Here is a 21,367-nt window from a genome sequence, read left to right as displayed (position 1 = left end):
GAGAATGCAAACGAAATTCGCTGGATTAATACCATTATTGATTCGTCTCTAATTTAATTCAAGGCGTACTTTGCGTACCTCACACAGAATTTAAAAGAAATATTTTTACTCTTCGTTTCATTGAAAAACAATACTGTTATAATAATTAAAATTAAATCGATATATATTATGTATTATCAACAATTGTGATAATCAAAGATAATTATCCAATAATTAAAAAATTCAAAAAATTCATTAATTTATTAATGTTAAGAAAATTAAAATAGCATTATGCAGATCAATTTATTTGATGCCATCTAAATTTTTCAATCTATCAAGTTTTTGTGCCGTTTATATCAGAGAAGCATTAATTTTTTAAAGCTCGATTAAATTTCAACAGATAATTAATTAATCAGCCACCTGCCTATAGACGCGCGCGCACATGCACACATGCGATAAATGAAAAGACAACTACTGAGCGATCAATTAAGTGGATAAAGGTCAACACGGCTGTACGTTAAATAAGTGGCCAGGATGAGTGAGACAGAGACAGAGACGAGAGATGGTACGAAACTAATTTGGCCGTAAGCGGCGATTAGGCGTTCCCGAGGCGCGCGTAGAAGGAGCTGGAGGGGATCTAGCGCTCGTCAAAATCTAAAGTAAATCCTAATCGGATTAGCATGAGTCGACTCAACACCCGAGCAGCTTTTGTTCCCAAGTTTCGACGACGACGTCTCGGGCTCCTTGGGGCGTGCGTCTCCTTTATCCAATGAGCTAACGACTCAAAGTCTCGAGGCAGGAAAATTGCAACGACGACGATGAAGCGGCGCGACGGTAGGAGCGCGCGATGCCACGATACGTCGAAAAACATCGCCGATGCGAGCGAAGGTGGTTTATTTTTGGTTTATGAGAATAACTTTTTTAATAAGCAAGTTGAAAGTGCTGGATACCGGGGAACGATGTAGCAAACTTAATTAAGGGGATTGAGGAGAGAAAGAGCTCGCGAAACGCGTGCGTAACGACGCGTGAATGAACATAGTTCGAAAGGTAATTGTAATTAGTGGAGGTGCGTGAAAGGAAGGGGGCAAAGCGACAAGAAAATAAAAAGAGAAAAAGAATGCGAGAAGGACATAAGCATCGGATATCCCGTCAATGAGTTTAGTCATGGAATTGTTTCAACTCGCGCTCCGAGAGCGGATGTACAATGTACACTGTCGTGGTGCAACGGATCCTGTGCTCTTTCCTCCCGCGTACACACACACACACACACACACACATGTATACTTATACATACCTAATACATACACTATTGCAATGTCCATCGCTTGCTTCTCTCTCTCTCTCTCTCTCTCTCTCTCTGTATATCGAGATGCCGCGATGCGGCTCTGAATTAACCCAAGCTCCGACGGACTCTGCGCTCGCGCGCGTCGAAGCGTAAAACGAAGCTCCGTAGCTACCGCGGTGTTTCGATGGCCTCTCGCCTGCGAGATGTATCCCTATTCGATTACGTTCCTCCCAACGCCTGAGCCCCTCCAAACGAGTACGGGATACTCCGACCCAGGGCACTAACAACGAGGGCAAATTGTTTAAGTTAGCGACGCGCGACGACCCGACTCATTCCGCGACGCTCGGCCGAGTTCTGATTAAAAGAAAACAACGTCGATCGGCCAACTTTAAATCGCGCACGATTTTGACACAATCTTCGCACTTAGTGCGCGTTTATTCAACGAACTAGGCCAATCCTTCAGCGCGTTACCTCCAACTGATCGATTAATTTTCTTCAACTGAAAATTGAAGTTTACGAGTTACGCCCCTGATGTCCAGATAAATGGAAAAAAATTTGTGATGGATGAGACGAGATAAACTAGAAAAAGAGAATGATATATCGAGATTGTTTTGCGAAAGTTCCTTTTAGTAATGTATGATGACTAATTGATGATTAATTCGATTAACGATGTTTCCTTCATCAATTCACGCAAAAATTAAAGTTATAAAAAAATTGTTTCAAATAAAACTGAAAAGAGCGAAGAGAGTATTGAGAAACGATATTACACAACAAACTTTATAGATAATGAAGTTTCAAACATTCGTTCTCTCTTTTTTTTTTTAATATATCGTGTACTCCTTTTATAGAATTATTGTGCTCCTGTAATTTTTTAAATTTTAATTTAATTTAATAATTCTATTTATCTTCATCTATAGTCACTTAATGTGGTCAACCAACGCGATTATTTTACAATTTTATTTTCATGTTTATTATTTTATACAAGTCCCTTTATGAATTTCAGAAGCTCCATCTAAAACCTCGTCGGTTCTTCTCTGTACAGAACACAAAATCGGCAACCCGCGTTTTAAATTAACTTAACGGCCGATCGATGATTAAATTGGGTTAGGTACTTCGTGAAAGCTTCCCGCTACGGTGCACCATGGAGAGCTCCTCCTTGGGGACTGACGGAGATATTGCTTCGACTCTATTAAGAGACAAGAGCGACAAGCCCATCTTGGACTTTCGGTGCTTTACAGAAGCCGCCTCTCAAACTACCGATTCAACTGCACGGTAAAACCGGCATGGCAAATACACACCGTCGACGATCGAAGATGTTACGAAACTGGGGCAAAGCTATAAATCACTTATTAGGAATAACGGACTTTGGAGAACCAAAATGTATTGTTGTTATGGTGGATAAGAAACTTGGCAGCTAAGCAAAGAATGTGCTTAGGTTTATGCATATTCTAGAGTCACAATTTTTATTAAAGGAACTCATTTTAATTTTAATAATTAACCCATATAGTGCAATATAAAAAAAGATGGGCCTTATAGGCCCAAATATCGTAAATATCTCGCGTTCAATCTTTTTTTTTATCTATTTAAAGTTAAAGTTGATTGAAAACATCTCTAAAGTTTCATGAACATAGTTTCAAGTTTTTAAAACAAACGTCTGTATTTCTTTTTGAAAAAATTAAATATAGTAATAATTTAATTACCTTTAAAATTTCGAGAAACTGCATAAATAGAAATCGACCATCGAAATACCCATGATTGGACCTTAAAGGTTAAAACAGTTTTCTTTAAAATATTTGTTCATTTGCTCTAAAATTAAATTTTTGTGCTAAAATTAAACTTTGGAGAATAGAGAGGACGTATATATTTTATTCGTCCAATGTATATTAATATTTGCACGACTATTTAATTTAAACATTAATATCATAATTTTCTCGAATTTCTATTTCAACATTTTCAATACTTCCAACAATTATATAGGCATACGTGGGGCAATTACATTTTTGATTTCGTCTGTACATCGGATAATGTTATTCGCCATTATGGAAACGTGAAACGCTGTTGCATAACTTTCTATAAAGTGGAAATTGAACTTTCTGTATGGGTTGACGCGCATCGATTTGGCATCGAGTATTAATTACCGCATTGTGATATCCATTCCACGCCGTCAAGTTGGTTGCGTTATAAATGCAATGGTGATTATTTTACACGGGATAAAATAATATTACAACACGCTGTTATTTTAACAATACGTGAAAGCTGATTGTAGTTTGAAATCTACATCTCTTTGTTGAAAATAATATATATAAAATAGTTATAGTGTATACGTTGCTATGTAAATAAAATCAAAAGTTAAATTAACATTAAATATAATTTTTTTTTCAAATTATATTAATCTCCCTATTTAGACATTTTAATATCAAAAAAATTAATATTTTAATATTTATTTTCAATAGCAGATTTTGCTCATATTTCCATTTTATAACAAATCCGATACATTATGCAACACACAATGTACCATTATTTAAATAAAAATATTATTCACGCAGAAAATAGAAGAAATAAAAGAAAAGGCTTTATCTGTTTCCACGCGCAAAGAGAGAGAGAGAGAGATAATATTTTATATTGAATGGAAATTTATTCGTAAATTTGATACTGCATCATTATTTAAATTAAAATGTATTTATATATTCGAAAATCGAGAGATACAGATTATACAAAGAACTGATTGATTCACCGATTAATAAAAAGTATCCTTTGTTTTCTCGAATAAATAAATCATCCTCAAAATAAATTTCCATTCAAATAAATTTGCTAAATGTGGTGGTTACAATCACAACTACAATATTTTATCTTTATAATTCTCCTGTTGTATTTATAATTCACTTGTCAATTCAGATAAAAATGTCACGTAAATGTGAAATGACATGAGATTAGTTGATCACGATATGTGATCATTAAATGGCTAACTCTCGACTACAATTATCGACTTTGCAAATAATCCCGGAGCTTTGTTACCAAGAGAGATCCGCCTCGACGATTTGACGATCGCGTCAACGAAAGAGTGAATCAAACTACAGACGAGCCGGCCAATCGACAGTATTTTCAACACGACCATTTGCAGAGGATCGCTTTCAATGATACGCTGATTGTACGAGTGGTCCTTCGAAGAACCAGGATTAACGACCATTCTTAGGACCGGCTTGCCCAATCGCGAGCGACGATCGCCGTCGACGCGACGTATCGGCGCGGCGCGGCGGTCAGTTCCGCCGAGTTTACCTCGTCAAACACAATTTGTCAAAGTTTAACAAGCCTCGAACTAGTTCCGAGCGAAAAGTCCAAGTTTCCGTTCTCGAGAAACGAAAAGACGGCCAAGTTCAAATCATGAGATTTATATTATTAGAGAGGAGTGTCTATTCGTAGCTCTCGTCCGTCCGATAGTCGCGATACTATCGCAACTGACTACTCTCATTGCAAACAGTTGTAAACTGCTATCGACATACATACACACACACACACACACACACACACATATATAGCGTATTTCTTTTTGTATCTTTGGATATTGACAATTACATTTCCGTCATATGAACCAGTTTGAGAAGTATATTTGGAAAATGATTGATGTAGAAAATGGAGACTTTACTTCTTTTTCAGCGAGCCCGGAACTATAACAGTTTTCCACAAAAAGACCAAGTTGTGACGCAAAATAAAAACTACCGATGTCTTGCGGTTTATGTCGCAACAAGAAAGTTGCCTGTTCATAGCTTTCATCTATCGAATAGTTGTGATATTATCGTGACTGATTGTTCGGCAAATTGCTAACTGCAACTGTCACGTCATCCTATTCCAGATATCGACAATTGCATTAGCGAATATCGTCAATATCATAATATCTCATCAATTTTTCTTTCATATCTTGATAACGAATATCTCTAACATCATAATTTATTAAAACATTTAATAATAAATTATACGTATAATTAATTAAAATGATTAATTCAAATAATTGAGCAAATAATTATTAAAGTAATAATTAATGAAATTCTCTCTCTCTTCAATAAACAAACTGTCTTATGAAGCTAATAAGAAATTCGTGCAAAAAATAATTATACAAAAAAGATTACTCCAAGTTTTTAACGAAAGTTTAACAAACTTTAAATTAATCCCGCATTAAAAGTCTCGGCCTTTTCGTGTCAAATAGATTTTCCGAGATCGCCGTGGGAAAACTGCTATGCATACTTTCATATGTATCCAATACATTCATAAACGAGTTATTTTACAGGATTGTAAATTATGTAATAATATTACGATTTAAAAGATACCAAATTTTTCTATCAAGAATTTTAGAATAAATAAAATAATTCTCGAATTTAGTTGCAAATACCAATCAATAATATAAATAATAAATATGCCAGCGCCATTATTAATCGTTTGTCGATTATTTAGCTTTTGATATAAATGTTTCGCATGTATGTACGTTAGTTTAACGGAGTCTGTCACGTCAATAAAAGGCAAGATCAATGTACTTACCGATAACGGTGAGATTAACTTTCAAGTTTCTCGTCGGAGAGTTTCGGAAGTCGACCCTGCACCTGTAGACACCCTCGTCACTTTGTCGAAGGTCCTGAAGTGTCAGCTGCGCCGGCGGACTCGCACGAAAAGATGCCCGATGGCCCCAAAAATGTGCGGCACTCCACAATTTCGCTTTTCCGAATTGTCGACTTCTCGCGTCGTAACTGCAATCAATCACGCAAATATATCAATAAAATAACCCAAATGAGAAGTATCCAATTCTTATTTAACCTATTATTCGATGCGCAAAATTACTAATGCACTATAGAGCATATCAGCAATATTACAATATTTCAGAAATATTGCGTAAACGTTAAAAATATTATTGCAATATTGCTGGAATATTCTATTATATGTTATCGGTAGGGAACTATTTTCAAATGCGCATTATTTAAATTAAATTTTTTAATTATATTTTCCATGCATTTTGTATGCAAATGAATATCGAAAATTGTAATTTGATTTCTGATAAATATTACAACAGTACTTGATTTTTTATTAATAACATATTAATTTATTATAAGCATTTTTACAACATGCTGCAAAAGGTAGGATTTAACTACTGATCATCTAAATCATACCTGTGAGTTTCTCTAATCGTGTTAAATAATTAAAAACACAAGAAATATTATTAACTAATACGTGTTTTATTAAAAATAAACTGAACATGGACTAATGAGAGTATAACGCGATTTTTTGTGCGTACTAGTGTATGATCTATGTTTATTCAAAGGTCTAAGTCATAGATTCATTCGAACGTTTTAGCCCAAGTTCAAACCATCCTCAGCGATAGAGAAAAATGATTAAAAGAAACAGCTTACTTTTTTCGTATCACATAACAAAACTCCATTGTGTTACGATTGGATAGCAAGCTGAGTAATTAATAGACTAGAACGTGGAAAAAAGCGATCACGCACCCGTTCCCACAAACAATTAGATAATAAATTAAGCATATAACACCGTGTATAATAATGCCAAGAGCGGTAAAAGACAGTGGTCAGAAAGAAAAAGTCTAATAAAATTTAAAGTTACAACGTTAAAGTGTTCCAATTGAAATTTTTTTAACACGAGACTAAAAGGCCTATGCCAGTCACAGCGATTCTTGGTGCCAAATAATAATTTTTAATTTTTACATTTTCCAACTCAAGTGCGCGCCGCATATTCGTCGGACTTGAAACACAGTAAAATTGTTTAATCTGACACAATAGTGGTTAAAAGATTTTTATTAATAATTTTTAATTAAATAAAATTATTAATAAAAAATACTTATTTTATTAATAATTTTATTTATTTTTTTAATAAAAAATAAAATATTTAATAAATAACGATACTGGAATGATAAGGATATCAAAATAAAACTAGCTTAAACTTATTTTTTGTAATTGACAGATTTTGGATTCATATCAGTTATTAACTGTATTAAGTTAATGAAAAACCGAGCCTTATGTTAATATTATTTATCGTAATTCGTAGTAGTATAATTTTGAAATTTGATCAATTTTATAAAAATAAAGATACATGTTATAAATATAAAGATTTCAGTTTTATAATAATTGCAAAAATATGTAAATACAGTAAATGTAAAATATTCTACGTTAAATTTCCTTTTACAAAAGTATAAAGCTCATTACAAAATTGCATAATTATAATATTACCAACTAGATAAATAGATCAAAAATTAAAATACTTGTTGTACCTGATTTTTGAAAGTGCTTTAACATGTACAAAACAGGATGTAACGTGTTAAATATTTGAGTCTATCCCATTTGTCATTTACGATAAATAGAAAACGCATTCAGCAATTCTCCTCTGTCAAAATTAATTACAAGTTGTTAGATCTCAAGACTGTAACAATGATTTTAAATCAAGAGCAAGTCTTACAGAAGAAAAGACAGCGATTTAAAGGGGGGGAAAAAAAGAAACGATAGATTGACCTGTACATCTCTCGTTACAAAGTCAAGCATACCTAATTCCGTAAGAAGAACGGTATAGTATAGAAAAGATTTATACTGCTGATTTAATATAACGCGAAAGATTCCAAAGTGAGTTCTTATCGTAAGTGCATTGCACGTTGCATTTACGGTCAGAAGTCTGTTTGCGACTGATATACCTCGTCTGTGCCCGGGAGCTTTGCGGAGTGTCCTCGGGCCGTGCATACAAATCACGGGATTACCGCCGCGAAATATGTCCGCCCGCGGAGTTAAATACCGCAGTTTCGCGTGTCGCAAATCGCGGCGCCAAGTCGCGTAGCTCGCGACGCCGTCCGCCGCACGATACTCGCATTTGTCAGCCCGATAGAAACTTTCCCTCCGGGACACGGAGTCATTTTAAAATCTTTCCTTGCGCGGCCTGGAAAAAAAAAGGACAAGCGAATGGCGTCGGGAGGAGGAGACGAGCTAAATAATGCGGGTTAAGTCGGCCAGCAGGATGAAAGTAAGCGAAGGAACGAATGGCCGACGACCAAAGTACGACGCACAATACACCCCCGGCCGTTCTTATCTAGCTTCGGCCAATTTTTCACCAAACTTTCGCAATTCGTCATAGTCGAGGAGCTCGCGAGAAGCTCTCTCTCTCTCTCTCGCCTATCCCCCTAGAAGTCGCCTGTGCTCAAGAAGATCCAATACAGACCGAGAGAAGTGCACTCGACCAAGAGAGTCAGATAACCCCTTACTTCCCAGGTCAGAGCTTTCCGGAGACGGTATTAGGTCCCGCTAAAAGAAGGGGCGGTCGAGCGCGCGCGCTATATTGTTCGTTATGACTCAACGAGTAATCCGCGAATACAGCGCGTGGTATATAGTCTAATTGATCTCTCTTCAATTTATTTTTCTCATAAAATCTGCAGCGCGCTATATCTCGTTTCGTCATAGGAGGAGTACCAAACGCAGCTTTAGATAGAGAGTGCCAATTCTCACGCACAGCATTTTCAAGCGTAGGGATGTTAGATTGTGTCTGCAAACGTGCTCGCTTCCGCTTATTACGCATACGAAATATCTTATTCGCCAAGACCGCGAGAGATGTTGCCTGTTTCCATTACTCGAGGATCAACTCCTGACGCAGGTGCATCCTGCTTCTTGTACGTGCCTTCAATTATTATCGAGGGTGCTACGAACGCAAGTTCGTAAGTCTAATCGAGCGACGGAGCTGCGGAGTCGCGACGGACCAAGTTGGCACAATAAGACCCAGCCTCGCGTCGTCGATCGCGCCCGGAGCGTCGCGTCGAGAACGACGCCCAAGTTTCGACGTTGCTCTCACCGGAATCCTTGCGGTTGCCAAGACAAATTGGATCGGTTTTTAATGAGCACGATGACTCGTCGAGCGGGCTCAACCCGCAAATTTACCGGCGCGACACGACGCGACTTCCGACGTTAACCCGCCTGTCGAGCTTGCTTCGGTGATTTACGCGGTCTACGTGAAATTTAAAGGGTCCGCGAACACACGTTGACGGTAAAAAGGTCTAATTGCAACGGACGGCTGCTCTCTAAGCCCGGGCGAGTAAATCCCTCGTGGGAAATTTTATTTGCAAAAGTCGGCCACGTTGTGTCGCGTGGATAATTAAGCGTGAAGGCGAATGCTGCTAGCGAAACGACGTTGAAAAGCGCGGCACTGCGTACAGCTGTATCGAATCATTTCGCTCCGATTAAAGGGAACGTGCTTTATACTCTTTACATATAATATTACTTTTGCAGAGAATTTGTATTTTTAACAATTACTATATTTTATATGTGCACTTATAATATATGTGCACAGTTAAAAAAATTACAAACATTGTTTACACCTGAGAGATTTATTCCGTACAGAAAGAAATTACGAATTTAGAAGTGAGAGAAAGAGAGACAGTCAAATACAAATATATTTCACACGTGCACCGTTTAAAATTTAATAATTTTATTTCCTATAATTAAATAAAATTTAATTTTAACTGTTTATATTAATTAAATTTTATTTTATTGAATATCACTTTATAATTTCACAACTACAAAAACATTAGATGCATTTTACTGAATAATATTAATTTATTTGTACGTTTTAAACCATTAAAGTTTTTCCCAACTAATAAAACATATATGAATATACGTTTATATATTCCTATAAAACGCAGAGATAAATTTTGAATTGTACATTTATAAAAAGATAAAATCGGAAAACGACGTGTAACGTGTAACGTGACATTCTATAAAAACGAAATTTGTTTTGTGAACAATTTGTTATCACGCCAAATGAAAGATTGAAGAAAAACGTTATAATCAGCGTAAATTATTGCATATAAAATATATGTGAATGTACAATTGCAAATTGTACATTGGTATAAAGTGGAGAATGCACTTTTTAAGTGGATAATATACGTATATAATTTAATATGTCACGGAAATTCTAATTAACAAAAATTAATATGTAAATAATTATAATTGTAATTCTCGGAATTTTGTCGCGTTTCAGAATATGTCAAAGGTATTTTTCAAGTAATTATCATTCGGTGCAAATTTTAATTAATACTGTCAACGATTCATTAGTTCCGTCGGAAATAGCAACTGCGAGCAATAAAGCACGTTGAGGTCGCGTAAATTCCGTCATGCGCTTTCACGGAAATTTTTTTCACATGTTTTACGTTCAGATTGTCGAAACTGTATTATTAATTTTGTCCGAGTATGAGAACGTCTATTCCGTGTCGATGGAAACTTTTCTCCATACCTATAGTTATACGCTTTTATTGCAAATGTGTCACAAGAGTTTAATTATTTCTAAAAATTAATATAAAAATGTCAGAGACATATGTTGAATGTTCCTATATATACGTATACAATATTTATAAATAAAATGTGTATGTATAGTATGTACATGTACATACACATTTTATTTATAAATATATTTGTAATACAATCAATATTTTTTTATTTTTGTTTTAATTTTAAAATTACGTGCACGTAATTTTAATATTTGAATAATCATAATTTTATGACTATTTTAATATTAAATAAACGGTTTTTAAGTATAAAAACATCGTTTATTTAAAAAAAAATGTAAATTTGTTATAATTATAGATTTAATATTATAATTTTATAAGACATACATTCCAATTCTGAAAACAATTGTTTGAATTGCATACTGAATAAAATTAGATTATTTAATATTAATTTTTATTTTATCATTCTTTACGTGAGCACTTTTCATGCAATTGGTTTTTGCTATCACTCGACAAGATTAGATAGCAGAACTTTAATCCGTAAATGAGGACGAGTGATAAGAGGGATTGACGCTGAGCAGAGAGTAGAAAAAGAAGAACTTAGATAAAATGAAAAGACAGATAGAAAATGGAATGGAAGTGGCAGATGGCTCCTAAACAAATTAAAATAATCGCTCGGGTCCTGCCCGGAAGCTGCGCCGGCACCACCGGTCTAAAAGAAGGTCTCCCATGAATACGGGCGGCGTTGGCGAAACGAATGTTGCGCGGAGCCCGCGGAGGAGGGTGGAGTCGTAAGAGGGACTTAACCACTCTCGGGACTCTTAAAAGGAGCTTAACTTCGCGCATAAAATTAAGGCATTGTAATTGCAGACGGCGTCGCCACTGCGACAGCACGTTTCCCTCCCTTTTCTCCTCAGATTCCTCCTTCCGTTACCTTCCTTCGCTGACCCATTCCTCGCAGCTATCTCCCCTTATCCCCCTCAGCCCTTCGAGTTCACTTCGATACCGATCTCGTTCCCCTTTTGTCGACAAGGGAATACAATTTTCCCTCGTTTACTTCATCTCACGCTATCACGGCGACGATGATAAAATTATTTTTAATGTGGAAGCATGCATACCTTGGATGATGTAAGTTCTTTGTCAGTTAGATTTGTGGCAAACGATGCGCGGAATATTATGGATAATCTCTTCCCGAATGATGCATAAACGTATTCGGAAAATATACATTCTTCACGATCAATTTTTCTTAAAACGAAAATATATATTAATATTACGAAGGATTTTGTGCTATCTTCACAATATTCTCTAATTTTTAATATTTAATATAATAAAATCGTATAGAAAAAGTGTATCAAATTAAGTACAATTATTGAATTCTTTCCTGAATTTAATATAAATATTTTAAAACATGTATCTTTTATATTGCGTTTTAAAGTTTTTGCCGGTAAAAATTTTATTAGACCGTTAATTTCTTTCGCAGTTTTGCAACTTTTAACAATTCTTGTATTAAAATTCCATAACTGCATTCGCTTTGTCGAAATTTTTTAATCTTTTCATAAATCTTAATATTTTCACGCATTATTATTTCGTTTTGTCGCAGAATAATTCGTCAAATTTTATTCGCTACTTTATCTTTCAGTAGATAAAAACGTGAATTAATATACCGCGAAATGGCGTATCGAGCGACATTAGAGTAAAACAGGGTCCTCTCGATTTCCGTCGTTGTTCATGAAATCCGTGCCCGTGCGTGTTTTCACTCGGAAGAAATGCGATTTTCCCGGGGACAACCTCGTTACGCTTCGCATTAGCCGCGGAAACCCTCCCGGACGACGATGATAAAATGATTTTTAATTGCAGCGGATGTGCAAGCCGGAGACGAGCACCGCCACCGCTGCAGGCTTCTCTCATGCAGATTACATCGCGCGGGATGAAGCATTAAATAAATCCCTCGATAAATCCACGATAAAATATGTACCAAGCAGTCTCGGGGGGAGATCGCGGAAACTGTTTAAGTCGCTTGATAACGCGGTCGCACTTTATCGCTACCTGGAGGCACGCTGTTAAAAATCGTTGCCGTGAAAATCTAAATAACGAGAACGTAATTAATTATGGGAACGTGTGCAAAAAAAAAAGATATATGTGTGTATAAAGGATCTCCTTTCACAGCTTTCTTTTGTACTCAGATATTTCAAAAATTTATCACCCTTGAAAATATAAAAATTTATTTCGTATTATATATTTTCCTAATTGCTGATTTTAATGATATAATTAAAATTATATTATTTCTGTATCGTGGATTATAATGCATTATGATGCTTTTCAGAATTGCAGCTCTTCAATTAATTTCAGAGTGCTACTGAATTTTCATTCAGATGCTTCACGTTTGTTATTAAAATTGTATATTATAGTTTATTTAGTAAATAATTAGTATATAATTTATAGTTTTTGTTACTGAAATTTTGACAATAAAAAAAAATGAATAAGATTTTTATATTAAAATAATGGTGAAATTAGTTTAATTATTCTATAATATTTTGCAACCTATAAAGTAGAAAAATATTTAAAAATTTTTAAGTATAAAAAAAGTTTCATGAAAATTTTCATTCGAAATAGTTAACAAAGTAATATTAATATTTAAGTATCGAGTCAAAAAAATATGAGTACCACTGTAGAGTGCTAAAGCGCATTTATTAATCGATCTATTTGACCAATACAACGTTTAAACTATATCGACGAGATTACATCTCTATCATTTACTAAAACAAAAACAAAATTTCGTGAAAGAGAATGGCTTTGTAGCGTTACGATTAGCCTGCGGCTTACCTACATCGAACGCGATTGGTCGCGTTCAGCTACAAAGCGGGCTTTGCCGATTTTGACGTAACGACTTCAATCGGATGTGGATATTGTCAGATGCGATATCTTCATATCCATCGGGTTCGTTTCGATCTGTTCGAAATGACTCGAAATAGCGGGATGCCGCGCGCTTATTTCAAGCCCTTTTCGTTCTCCGGTCTCGCCGTATCTCACCACCTGTCCCTTTCGTCCTTTGCCGAGCAAACCTCTCGTAGCAATAGTCGACCTATCGCCACCATTATCCCTTTATTCAAATATCACCGCGTTCCGTCATTATTCTTCCAAATGGGATTCATGCCGCGGCATAATGGGACAGAGATATCAATCCGATCGACGAATATAATATCCGATTACACAGCCGCAAATGGCGGCCGCTCCACGAGGAACTCTGTATGTGCCGCCAGTGTGCGCATTAAATCGCAATGCGCAGGCACCAGATATCGCGCCGCACACTGGCCGATATTCGAGCAGAAAATCGAGAATCGGTTCGACTCATGAGAGAGTTTCCAATAGCTCTCGACAGCCCCCCTCGATCGCGGAAAAAGCTCGCTCGAAAGCCGAGTGAACGATCGATCGACGCTGTGCGCGCCGAAAGGGTGGAGTCCCTTGTATTCGCGCTTTACGCAGTTACAGCTCGACAGTCTGCAGGCGAATTCTATGCCAGCAAATAAATAAATCCGATGCGCGCGCGTAAATATATATATATATATATATATATATATATATATATATATATATATATTCAAAACTTTCAAGAGGTTTTACAGATTTGTAGAAATCAAAACGATCAATTTCACAGATACTCGAATCCCCAATCAAATCTGTTCGTCAAATCGTCTCTAAATTGAGAAACAATTTGTAAGTTCGCCAGCGAAAAGCACTCTGTTTTGTACAAATATAAAAGAAGTAGAGTATGAGTCTAGTATCTGAACTATCGTGCGGATATTGCGATTTAATGTTTGTAAAGCGTAATGGCACACTTGACCTAATAATAGGATCAAAACGTTCGCATTTGATTGCCCTGGCGAAAATAGTACGTAATATAAACATTGTTTATTGGAAATTTATAAGGTGTTTGCTTAAGTGTTGAGTAGATGTTTAATTGGAGTTTTAAAACATTTATTTAAGTGTTTACGAGATAGAAATTTAAACATGAAACTGTTTATGAGATGTTCGCAACTGTTTGATAGACGTTCAAATAGTGTTGTATGTTTTGAAAATGTTGCAAATATTCAAAGAGTGTTTTAATAATAATTAAAACATTCCGAAAACAACATTTTTCGTACGTCTATCAAACAGTCGTAAACATCTCATAAACAATTTCATGTTTAAATTTCCATCTCATAAACATCTTATAAATTTTTGATAAACATATTATTTTCGCCAAGGTGTATGTGCTCTCTAAACCGGTATCAGTGTTATCCACTGGAAGACAATGATTAGTCTTATTGAATGCTATACACTGATTCCAATTTAGAGGGGGCATTGCTGATTATTATAAATAAAATTTAGCATGCAGCTCGACTTACATGCTCCTTACGTCGACTTTGTTGTAAAAAGAAGCAGTTTATTATTTGACTGTACTAAACGCGAAATATTGTAATCGCCATGGAGGCGAGCGCCATGCAATCACGATGCGCTCAAAAGACCGGAGACAGAGCCCCACGTTCAGAGCCATATTTATACCAACACGCTCACAATGCCGCGAAATAGCAAACACCATCAACGTCGATTTAATTTCCTTCCGCGCGTTCGCGCGCGAATCCGCCGCGATATGGAAGAATCTGCGGCGGGCGCGGAACAAAGGAGAACGATAGGGGTAGGACGAGACGGAAGGAGCGACGCCAGGGAAGAGTATTGGTGACAAAGGAGCACGTCGCTGCCGCTGATGCTGCGGCGAGGAAAGGTGGAGGATAGTCGGGAGAGGAGAATTTCACAATGCACTCGTTCCAGGCAATCCCGGAAGACGGATGATCGCCTTGTATCGACTATCCGCGAGCCGAGCCCCCGTCGGGCCGCGTCGTTTCTTAAAGGGATTCCGTCGGATACCTCGAAAGTCACGGTCGAGCGAGCATCGCGCGCGTCGACGATTCGCCGCAGACGCGCGACGTTGAATTTCACGTCGAATCACGTCGAATAATGTTGCAAGTGAATTGAAAATTGATTTCTCCCCGAAGGAAATGCCGCGCGCTCGAGCGCTTGATGAGTCTGACTAGCGCGCCGACTGTTTCCACTGCGCGCGGTGGAGAGTACGGCAGTACTCTCGACGACGGTCAATATTTACCGTCTTATTCGGGTTAATTCGGCGTAGGATAGTCACTCATGAATATTATTTGGTCTAATGGCTGTTTGCCTCAGGGATGAATTGCTTATTCGTAAGAGGTGTGTCAATTATTTAAGTTAAAGTAAGGCCTCGCCTCTGTTTATGTTTCAAAAGTCCCCGGAATAAGTAAATTATGATGTAAATTTATCTCTGTCTTCTTCGCCACTTTTACGTGGCTTATCGATTTCTTATAACTTGAAATTCTCTCCGCTACACCCTCCCGCGATTAAGACGGACAGGTGCTAAGAAGTATAAATTAAATACGAATTTAAAAATGTTATTTTTATTCGTCTTGAGATGAAATTAGAAAAACAGTGAAAGATTCGATGAATCTGACGTGTAGGAAGAATCGGATGAACGACGTAAATTGGCCGAGAAATTGGAGAGGCAAATGATAGATGTAGAAACGAGATGAGCTGCGATGAAAAGAAATTTCTGGGAAGATTGAGGCTAAGTTAGCGGCAGGTGCAGAAATTGTATGTGCGACAACGATGTTCGACGAACATGGAACATAATTCTATCGCGTCGGGGAATGCCGAATGGATGTTCGAATCGAATTCCAGCCAAGATTGCGGCGGCAACCGCACCAGACAATTGGGCGAGTCTATTTACGACGTCGTCGGTCCGGGAACGCACCGAATAGGAGTCAGAATTATTGTATTAAGGTGGAAGACGACAACCCGGAATGTACGACATGCATTATCCTCCTACTTCATAAGCAGCGGGGTAGCACATAGAAAGAGCATATTAAATTCAAGAGAGAAAGTCGCGTGCATACAGTAATCCCACAAATCTATTTCTTCTCTCCTTCTCAGTTAACTGCTACTTGGTTTTTTTTTTTTAATACAGTAGGTAAAGATGAGAACAATGAGAAAGGAATGTAAGAGCAGAGGAAAGAGCCTAAATAATTCCATCTACTGCTTATAACCGCTGCGAACCGCGCGGCTTTCTTCTTTGCACTCATTTGCCCTTTGTATATTCAAAATGAAAAAAGCTTGTAACACATACTTTCACTCGGAGAACAAGAAAGAAAGGCAAATATGCAACTGAAAAGAAGAGTTCTCGTATCTGCATGCAAAATCACGGGGTCTCTTACAAGACGCGCCAAGTTTTCGTGTCGCATGATCAAGAAAACGAGTTTAATTTACCTCGTAAACTTAACGTGATTCTTGACGGCTAATCTAAGAAAATTACATATCCCGCAGAACATTTATATTACGCTTCTCACGTTTCTTTTAACTGGCGCTCACTTGCACTAAGACCCAGTTAAGAATGTAAACGAAATAAGCGTATTATTTGATAAATTGCACTTCCAAACTGCAAATTTCGTACGGAGGAAACATGCGCAGTAAAACACGCAAGGCAAAAATCTCGACTTTATATACAGTTTTAACAAGTCCCTTCCTCATTTATACAGTCGTGGGAGTTAAACACATTTATCAGAAGTCAAAACATTAATTTTTTTAACTAACAAAAAGATAAAATTCGCTGAAAATTGATTGAAATGTATATCAACTGTTTTCTGTCTCTGAAAAAACATTTTGCAAGTTTTATAATACAATATGCATTTAATGGCAATGCTTTTTTGCTCGCAGTCTTTATGACGCAAGAAAGTAACGTTAAGTCATGTAAATAGAAATGGTTTATTATCATCTAAAGGTGCTTTTCTCGTAAGACTATTACAATAGGTAATTTATATCTAAATGTAATTAAATCGAAATCGTTGTGAAAGTTTGCAGAGAACATCCATTAATAAGAGAACGTTTGCGGTTCTTCCGACATTTTCTTTCTGAAAAAATAATGTTATTCTTGTTGAACACTGTTCAGTAACAGATGAAGCGTCATATGTATACATTATTGATACAATGATATTTAACTATAATTTTTAACTTTATAAATAATAAATAAAGCTATAATTATAAACTTTAGTACATCATATTAATCTGGCAACATTAATTTCCGATTAAATTTCCAATGAGAGGAAGATATTTTTCAGATTTCTCTATCTTTAACGGAAGTTTAATACAATTTGTTCGTCACTATCTCGAGGAAAGGTATCCTCGCCGACATCGGTCGAGAGAAATTTCATATCACAAAATTTCACCTAGAAGCGCACGAATGTTGAAACAGATCTTTCTCTACCTTCCTTTCTCTCTTTCTCTCTTTGCCAAACAACATCAAATTAATGAATTACGGAGAAGCGAGTTTTCGCTTTGCAAAATACAAGAGACAGTGTCTAAGAGCAGGCATGACGAGCGAAAAGAGCGGAGACCGAAAGAAAGAAAGAAAGGGCGAAGAGACGAATGCGCGAGCGGTGCGTAGAAGAATAGTGAACGACAGTATTTTACTAATTAATTACCCGCAAACTATATGTGACCCGTAGAAAAATTCATATCTCCGTACGAGCTACGCGCTCGCGTTTATACCCGCGGGAAGAAATTTATCGCAAGTGGCAGTACTGAATCCGAGCCGACATTCAGTCGCCATGGCAACAATGTTACCGCTTTTGCCATCAGGCTACTGATTCAAATTATGCATTGTCGTGCATACTTAATTATTGTAGCGAGAAAAATACAAAGCGGTAATTTGATAGTAGCATTCTCCCGTGACAAAAATACAATTTTATAAAAATTCAATACCCGAATTTATATTTATAAATTTAGATACTAAACAAAGAAAAACTTTTTTTTTTAGAAACCAATTATTACGCTTTCAATAAAAGTGATCAGTATTTTATAGTAAGTATTAACGATTATTATAAATAATGGATAATCATTGATTCATACAATGAGCTTTTAGTTTAATATTATATAGGATATTATACAAGGTATTGTAAAGCGTACTGATACAAAGTCAAAAAATATTTAAATAATCCATTATATTTTATAAATTTATATTATACAAGAATTGTGTATATAAATTTATTCGAATTTCTCTATGAATTTTAATCTACATGTGTATTTTGATATAATCTATATTAATTTTTATATTTCTAATTTCTTTTTATGTTTTGAAATATAACTATTAATTCTTTTCACATTAAAAATAATTTATCTACCGATGTTACCACAAAAATGTTTATACGTAGCAAATAAATATGGTTATTTTAATAGTTTATACATGTCGTAATATCTCATTATTGAACTGATATTTTATGATATGTTCCAATATCAATTCCGATATTAATTACATAATACACAAATAAATTTCATATAAAAGTAAAAATATTCCTTAATATAAATTCTTAATAAGATATCTTAAAAAAATGTCTTAATAAGAAATATTGCATATATTTATATAAAAATGTTAATATTATTAAAGAAGCCCAATTTATAATACCATTTGTCATATCATGCCTGAGCGAACGAAATTTAGCTCTACGATTCATTCACCTTTGATCGCTAATAATTAAAAAATTATTGTAGTCTCGACATTTTACGACGTATTAAAATTTTTGTTTTAGATTATTACAAAAAATTACAAAAAAATAGAATATTATAAAAAAGTTATTAAAAGAATATCCGGTAAGTTTGAGATATCCTGAATAAATAAAGATTTAATATAAAATTAGCTACATAAATGGCACAAAGATTATCACAGTACTTTTACGTTATTATTTGCATTGAGAAAAAGAAAGAAATTGCTTATTGAAGAAAATACGAGTAAATAAAAACGTTTCTGAATGCATTAAAATAAAGATGCGACGTTCATGAACCTGAACGTTAGCGATTCCTATCGTATAAATGGAGTTATGAAAATTCCGCGAGTTCGCCAAGGGATTCCTTTGATCACCGACGAAGAATAAATACAACTCCCGAGTAACATCTTTAATCTGATATAAAGAACACCAAAAACATTCTTCTTCTTTGATCATCGTGCCAGCGGAGGACTTTCTCCTCAAGTCATGCCAAGAGGGGCGTTTTTAGAAAATCAAAAATTGGGTTATTCGTCGGAGTTCAAAACCGCAAAAGTTAAAGCTTTTGCAAATAGAGGAACGAGGAGAAGAGAGAAAGAAAAGAAGGGGGGAGAGAAAGAAAAGAAGGGGGGAGAGAAAGGAGTTTAGCGGGTAAAAGAACGTTTCAAAGAAACGTTGAAGGGAAAAGTGGTCTTCATTTATTGTCAAAAAAGAAAAAAACAACAAATCAGTTTTTTTTCTCTCGAAATGCGATCTCGGATTATGGCGGGAATCGTGATCGCTATCGGGGACAGAGACGACGATGACTCCGGGGAAATCAAAATGGGGGACGATGCTGAGAGCGCGCCGTTGTCCAAGGATGACAAAGGCGACGCGGATCGTTTCGCGTTACGAGAGAAATGGTCGTCATTCGGTAACGGCGGCACGTGATAGCCGACAAAAATAAACCGAGAGCACTCATCCCAAAGGGAACATATCAAATTTTAGTGTTGCCGCTCTTACCATTTTGATAGAAGTTAGCAAAATGACTGGAAATCATCACTGGTTTCAAAAGAAAATCTTTTGTAATTTTTATGATATAAAAAAAGCTGTTTTCCCTAACGGTATAAACATTTTTTTTTACTAAAATTGTTAATTGGTAGTGATAATTAATAAAATTATCACGTACAATCGTTAGCAGCGGTTGAGATAATGCTTAAAAGTGGAGCCAATTAATTAACTTAATATTTTAATTCATTAATTTTTGCGAGAGCAGAATATATACAAATACTTATTTAAATAAATACGTTTAATGTATTTTTTATAATAATCTTTATAATAATTAATTCTACATGGAATGAACGGTTTTGCTGAAGTAAAAATCTAAAAATTTAGCTAGACACGAATTAGAAAATAATTTTGTTAAACTCTATTAAATTAATTAAGATATTCAAGCGTGATGCAAAATATGACATTCTGGCAATTAACTTGAGCATCTTACATAATTATTTTCATGATCTAACAGAAATTTTATATATATATATATATATATATATATATTTTCCAGAAATATACTCCATCATTCGTGTTATGACTTTGTTCTATCATCTCGCTTTACAACGCTAAAACTTGCTTAGCTTGTTTCTCAAAATTCGATTACTTCTAAAACCGTTGAGCTCAAGCGTCACGTACGTGTAACGTCGTTAATTTACAATTACGTTATACGATTCAGATTTCAAAATTGCACAATAAAACGGAGAGGAAACAAGTCTCTCTGTATTAACTCGCGGTAATAGTAGCATTTGAAACTCGGTTGAACACGCTGCAAATAGCAATGAAAAAAAAAAGATTAGAAAAAAAGAGTGGTTCCATTGTGCCGCGAATCCAAGAGCCATCAGCGCTGGATGAAATGCGTGACTTTTGCTTTCGAACTAGGGCGAATCGCGGCACGTTTTCGTGTTTCACGTGAAATATCGCGTGCAAACCGCACGTGCACACACAACACACGCAAACATACATACACACGCATACCGCTGCTCTTCGTACAAAACTCGATGCTGTACCATTTTTCCCGTCATCTCGCCGCAGTTAAAATGCTCGTGTTGAAAACCTGGGATAAACACGTTTGAATCCTTGCCAGCTGTTCATCGGCGCGGCATGTGCGTGTTAAAATATATATGACGAACGGGAGAAAGGGAAAAAAAGAGGGAGGCGGACTGTCAGATCGCGCACGAGCGCGGCATTATGCGAGAGCGAAAGAATCGATTTGACGTTCGG

The 21,367-nt window shown here is 36.0% G+C and overlaps 1 protein-coding gene across 5 annotated transcripts in view; it reads right to left on the bottom strand.

The window, feature by feature from the left end:
- Positions 1–21,367, bottom strand: part of LOC105196108 (nephrin) — a 301,908-nt gene that overhangs the window by 185,841 nt on the left and 94,700 nt on the right. For all 5 annotated transcript variants that reach the window (XM_026131964.2, XM_039459216.1, XM_026131965.2 and 2 more), the window contains one exon: positions 5,795–6,000. In XM_026131964.2, coding sequence (XP_025987749.1) covers positions 5,795–6,000 — 206 coding nt within the window. The remainder of the gene's footprint in view (positions 1–5,794; positions 6,001–21,367) is intronic.

The sequence above is a fragment of the Solenopsis invicta genome, chromosome 16 (assembly GCF_016802725.1).
Source record: "Solenopsis invicta isolate M01_SB chromosome 16, UNIL_Sinv_3.0, whole genome shotgun sequence".
Classification (NCBI taxonomy): domain Eukaryota; kingdom Metazoa; phylum Arthropoda; class Insecta; order Hymenoptera; family Formicidae; genus Solenopsis; species Solenopsis invicta.
This window is presented reverse-complemented; position numbering and strand designations above follow the sequence as displayed.